Source organism: Monopterus albus, unplaced genomic scaffold, assembly GCF_001952655.1.
Source record: "Monopterus albus unplaced genomic scaffold, M_albus_1.0 scaffold3.1, whole genome shotgun sequence".
NCBI lineage: Eukaryota > Metazoa > Chordata > Actinopteri > Synbranchiformes > Synbranchidae > Monopterus > Monopterus albus.
In genome coordinates, this window is record NW_018127883.1 from 7,753,088 (window position 1) to 7,759,090 (window position 6,003).

At 41.9% G+C, this 6,003-nt stretch overlaps 1 protein-coding gene across 2 annotated transcripts; it reads right to left on the minus strand.

The window, feature by feature from the left end:
• Nucleotides 1-1,673: 1,673 nt before the first annotated feature.
• Nucleotides 1,674-5,970, minus strand: emx2 (empty spiracles homeobox 2). 2 transcript variants are annotated; one of them, XM_020600074.1, is made up of 3 exons: nucleotides 5,237-5,970; nucleotides 4,055-4,239; nucleotides 1,674-2,586 (listed from the first exon to the last, which is right to left on the minus strand). In XM_020600074.1, exons 1-3 carry the CDS (start codon nucleotides 5,625-5,627, stop codon nucleotides 2,419-2,421), a joined length of 744 nt encoding a protein of 247 aa, XP_020455730.1. In that variant the 5' UTR covers nucleotides 5,628-5,970; the 3' UTR covers nucleotides 1,674-2,418. The 2 variants fall into 2 exon arrangements, with proteins under 2 accessions (XP_020455730.1, XP_020455739.1); XM_020600083.1 differs by lacking the exon at nucleotides 4,055-4,239.
• Nucleotides 5,971-6,003: the final 33 nt, after the last annotated feature.

Below are 6,003 nucleotides of genomic sequence, written 5' to 3' on the forward strand. Positions count from 1 at the left end.
TAGCTTTGGTAAATTTGAATTTTAAATTTTGTAGTTTAACCTGCTACATTTTTATGTCCACAAAATCCATTTCATTTTTCTATAAAGAGAGCTATAGCTGAATGTATTTCCAATTTAAACTGAAACGCGTTTAAATGACGGCGGATCAAGGCTCACCGCCTCCACTGCACTTCCTTTATCTTAATTCCAACTTGAAAAGATATAATTATCTAGTTTGAACAGGACTGCTATCAAATCCTTCTTTATAGGCAGGGTAGGGAAAAGCTCGAGTGGATTGTGAAGCTCTGAGCCGTTCGGTGTTGCCCGAGATAGGAGTAATGAAGTTGTGGAGTCCGGAGATACAAAGGGCATTAACCTCATTAGCATGAAACCTTTTCTTCTAACTATTGTGGGACCCTTTCAGTCCTATAATCCCCCTATTTCAAAGCTGGGTTTGTAATAAAGCTTTTAGTTTTTTCACCCAAAGCTAATGGTATTCTCTAAAGATTTTTATTGCTGTTATATTCTACGTGCCGGTTAAGAATTCCCTATATGACATGCCCTCACAACCCAAAGCACAAAAACAGTTTTTTTTAGTTTGTGAAACAATTAAACAAACGCCTTGCACCAGAAAACACTGAAGCTGGGTTCGTTGTTTACACACGAGGGGGAAATCATAATCCAGTTTAAATTTGTCTGATTTTTTTAAGAACCGATGTACCAGAGTCAGATTCCTCGTGTGTCCGACACACCTGGCCAATAAAGCAGATTCGGATTCGGATTTTCTACTGGGCTGCGTGTGTTCATGGTTTGGCAGCTGGGTTGTTTGTGTGTGTATATACGGGCAATAGGCTGCTGTTGTAAATATCTTTTTAGTATAGTCTACAGGCTTCTAAAGAGGTCGTGTAATGTCCCCGTTCAGTCCAGCGGCTTGCAGCATGATGGAGCCTGCAAGACAAGATTTTAAACAAAGATCCCATTTTGCGGCACGTTGCAACCTTTCCTTATCGCGTCGTGAGGGGTAGTCAGATTGTACTAAATTATGTCCAACCAACCCCCCTTGGATCGGTGGATTAAGAGATTAGAGTGGACCACTGGGCTATGCATCCCCTTTCCCCCTCATATTACTCGCATGATAATTGCCCAAACTGATTTGCACTTTCACAAAAGCTTGTAGAGACTCTTTGTAGCTGGAGCGGAGCAGACGCTGCAGCCCCTCTAAAATACAAATAATGCTGTCTATATCAGACTGAGAAACAAATGCAGAGCTAAAGACAAATCACAGACTGCAGCGTTTTTCTCCCGGTGTTTTATCTCCAGTGTTTAACGCCACATCAGCAGCCCTCACTGCACACTAAACCCAAATTATTCGCCCTAAGAGCTTCATTTGGTCAAAGGCCTCAATTCAGCTGCTCTGTGTAATCAAAAGCCTGTACTTTTACTGCGCGCAACATACTGATAAAACTTTATTGACAAAATATTGACAATTACATACTTCTTGGAAGTATACTTTGTGTTAAAATTGTAGCAAACTTAACACAAACACAAAAATTATTTACATTCTGTAAAAGAGAGTTTAACAGAAACATTAACTTTTAGCATTTTCTGTACATGGAATATGCTCAGTGCTTGAAGTTTTGATTTTTTTCTTTTTCTCCTCTCAATTCTTGCATTTAGTTCCTTCGTGACTTTCACCGGTGGGTCAAGTTCTGACAGTAGGCTGCTTGGGGCCAAAGCGACACATTGGTAAAGCTTTAGGTTAAAGGAATGTCCTGATACCTCCCCTTTAAGTACTTTATCTGTGGTCTGATTCCCCACCTTCTTTAAATCCAAATTCACTTTTAGTTCTCTTAAAAAAACACTATAACGCAGCACCGCTACTTCATATGGTTTCACAATCACTTTTACACGAGAATCATTAATTAAAGACTGCACACTTTGTAAAAAGGCAGAAGCACGACATCTCTCAGTTTGAAAATAGAGGTAAAAACATAATGGATTTTTTTTTTTTCCTTGGGTTGAGAAAACCTGTCAAATTAAAACAACTACCAGGAAAACTCTATACCATGCAGTTCAAGTTTTACAAAAGCAGTTTGGTGTTTTGGTATCTTGAGTGAAACTTTTTTAATCTTCTGAAGTGCAAACGTTCAATATTATTTGGAGAAAAAAATAATTAGTTGGTGGCAGATGAGGTGATTGTAGTGGTGGTGGTTGATGCGTGGAAGGTAGGTGGACGGAGACACTGTCAGTCACATTTTCTTGGGTCATCTGGACTGACAGACCCACGTGGTGACAGCAGTTCCACCATTTAGGTTTCTCTCACCCTCAGCTGCCAATATCCGGAGATCTGAAATGTAACTGGCTTTTTTACCCTCTCACTGTCTCTACACGGGGTCCTTTACTCATGTTCTCCTTCACTCAGACTTGTATAGTCTTTCTTTAATCGTCCGAAGTGACATCAATTTCTTCTGGGCTGGCTTGTTTAGTCGCCAGTCTCCACCGGTTTATGTGATGCGATCCTTTCTTCTTCTGTTGAGATTCCGAGCCCTCCTCCTCCAGCTTCTGTCGCTTGAACTTCGTTCTCCGGTTCTGAAACCACACTTTTACCTTAAGAAGAAGATAAAGGAAAGAAAGGGAACAAAAAAGTGGATCACTGTCACGAGATAAACCGCGACTGGCTTGTGCGTAAAACGACTTATAAAAGAGACATTGTTTGGAGAACAGGGCTAAATACGGGCAGGCAGCAGTGTTGTGGTAATAAGAAAGTAAACCGTGAGCTGCAGTCGGTGGTCACAGAGGAAATAATCGCAAAAAAATACAAAGATCACTTATATTCCCAGGAAAACACAATCCGTGTATTTAAGTCCACAAATGACAGTTGTTACTCTCGTGTTATTTATGACGCAGTGACCTCGGCCTTTGTTCCAAAAATAAAACGATGCACAGTTTTTATCCATTTCACCCTAAACTAAAAAAATATGAATAAAGTTCAAGGCAAAGAGGTGGAATAAACAAATCGTATTTCATTTAACACTTGATGTCTGGAAAAACTAAACTAAACTAAACAAAGAAACAAAGAAAAACTAAAGTACTAAAGTAGGTCAGAGCATTTTTTTCACAATATGAGTATTTCTGCCAGCATGCAAATGTAAAAAGAAATAAAAGAACGTCACAAAGTTAAACAGATTTTCACACACTCCTCTGAATCGACTCGGCTTTGTTAATAAATGGCACCGTGGAGAATTAACAACATCTAAATCGATAAATTGTCTGTTCCTGCTTTGTCACCGCGCAGCTCCTTTTAGCTCTTAAATGGCAACCGAGGTGTATTTAATAAGCCTTCAGTGGGCTAATTGAAGTAGGTGATGGTTCATTTCTCCCTTCAGCTCCTCCAAAGGCCCCGCCATCCAAAGCAGACACAGCGGACAAAAGACAGCGGCTGATGGACTCAAACAGCATCTTAAATATGGCAGAGGGACTTCAGTGAACCCGCTTCGCTTCTTTGTATCGCCTACCCCATAAAATGGTTAACTGGTTAATTTGCCCTCCGTTGTGAAAGGCAACATTCTCCCCCCAAAACAAAGTAATTCAACCCCTCGTAAAATGAGGTTAGGCCCGTACAATGACGGTGGATTTAATCCAACAGAAAGCCTCTGTCTTCGACTGACAACATGCATTTATGGAGCCTGGTGTGTCGAAACAATGTGGGAGCTGATTATTTAAAATTACTGTTTTGCAAATGACACTATTCTTCTTTGTTGCCATTCGTCATTATCCACTCATTTTATATCGGCCTGATTATAAAAGGCTCCATGACGCATGGTGCCATGTTCAGAGAACGACTAAAATGTCGCGTACATCCCGCGATATCAGCCACTATGTGAGAAGTAACTTTTTATAATAATAACCAAAACGATTGTGAGGTATAAATGATCTCGCTGTGATAGACATCACGTAGCACACTGCGAAGCAACAGTACATGTAAAAATAAAACATGCGCATTGACGCTGCGTCCAGGTGAGATAAAAAGGTAAGAGGCGAAGTTAAACACTGAGGTAAATATTATGTTTCTTACCTGAGTTTCTGTGAGGCTAAGGCTGTGGGCGAGCTGTTTTCTTTCTGCTCCCACCACGTAATGGTTTTTCTCAAATGCGTGTTCGAGCCGCAGGAGTTGCGAAGGTGAAAAAGCTGTCCGGATTCTTTTGGGCTTTCTGGCCAGCGCGTTATGCAAAAGGAAGCTCTCTGGACTCGTTTCATTACCTGGAAACGAGCAGAAAACGAGGACCCGTCATGACCCTTGTATAAAATTAGATACCAACAACCAGCAGGCCTGCGCACAGCCGTCAAACAACAGTGCACTGAGGGCAGGACTGTATGACGTGATGATAATGTCCGGACAGAAGCTGGACAGCAGTCAATAAAATAAGGTAATCAAAATATAGCCTATGTATTTATGTTATTATAGACATATGGTGGCAGGGTTATTTGTGAGACCACCATATGAAGGACAGAGGGAAACAAAGCACAGATGTAATCCTGGGCCTAATTAAATTAGCTTCAAAACAGCCATTTAAATTAACAGCAACCAGAAATACTTCAGAAATTAATTTCGTATTTATTCCTGTAAAATGTGATAATTTAGCCTCAGTGTCTTAGGGAAAAATATTAACAATCACATACCAAAAATAATAAACTCTTTAGTGGAGTATCTTGCAGGGCCAAGTCAGCTTTATTAACAGAATTATAATTATCCCAAAATCTGACTCGTATCAGCCTTAGAAATGTATCTGTAGGCCAGACAAATAACCTTTCACAGTGTTTTATTTTTTCCTTCCTAGTTAAATTGTGACATAGGCTTGAGCATAAACTGCAGAGCAGCGAGATAATTTATTTGGTTTCATGGCCGAATATAGAGAATAGAGCACTGTGCAGACCAACAGTGTCCAAATATAACATTTAACGCCCAGAACAGACATCCAAGCAGCAGACGGCGACAGAAGACAAGGCAACAATCATTTCCTCAAGAATATTTTAACCCTAAATGAAGAAACTCGAGGTCATTTTTTGAGCCTAATAATCCTTTAAATAAGTGTCTGTTTGAGCCTGAGGATTTGAGATGATGGGCTTTAGAAGTGCTCACTGGGTTTTAATTCTATTTACATTTTACCTTTTGAAAAAACAATCTGTCTCCACTCTCCGGCCGCTCAGCGCGTTTCGATCGTAAAAGTGACCCACACGAATCATTTTGATCACTTACCTTGAAATCTGTGACCCAAGTACCTATATCTGTGTAATAACCAGGGATAGAAAGTTGAGGGGTCCCTTTGCTGGCTGGCAAAAAGAGGGTGCGGACTGTGTGAGGATGAAAGGGGGTGAGCGGCCAGAGCGTGCGGCGGGGCCACCGGATGCACCGGGACGGCGGAGTTTGGTGGATGAGAGACCGCCTCGGCAAACACCAAGTCCGGGTTAGTGTAGACGCCCCTGCCGCCGGAGTGAAAGCCGTTCAGAAAGGGATTCATCTGACCGGAGTTTGCATAGCTGAGAGCCGCTGGCCTGATGGGCTCCTCGGACCGGGACGCCGGTACAGGATTATCCTTGGCCACTAAAGACTCTATAGTAAAACACCTCTTGGGTGTAGGTTGAAACATGGTCTGATAGTCCAGATTCCCCAGTTTAAGTTGAAGTTGTCGTAGGCGCTCTCGCTTCAAAAATACTCCACACCCAAGAAATGGGGAAAGTTTCTGTGCAGTAAATAAGTTGGAAAACGGCGGCACCTTCGAGGAAGCCAAAATAAAAAGTGCTCGGCTACTCCCAGACTAATCCATGGATGTGATCGTTTTCCTCGCCGGGTTCGTGCAGGCAGATTTGTTAGTTCATGAGCCTAATTAGCGCGGCAGTCCCATAAACAGCTTCCTCTGAAGGCTGTAATGGCATGGTGATTGGTCGCTGCCGCTGCTGCTTGCCTTAAGGTGGAGAAGGGGAAGACGCTTAAAAAGTGCGTCAATGGGAAGCAGGGGCGCGGAG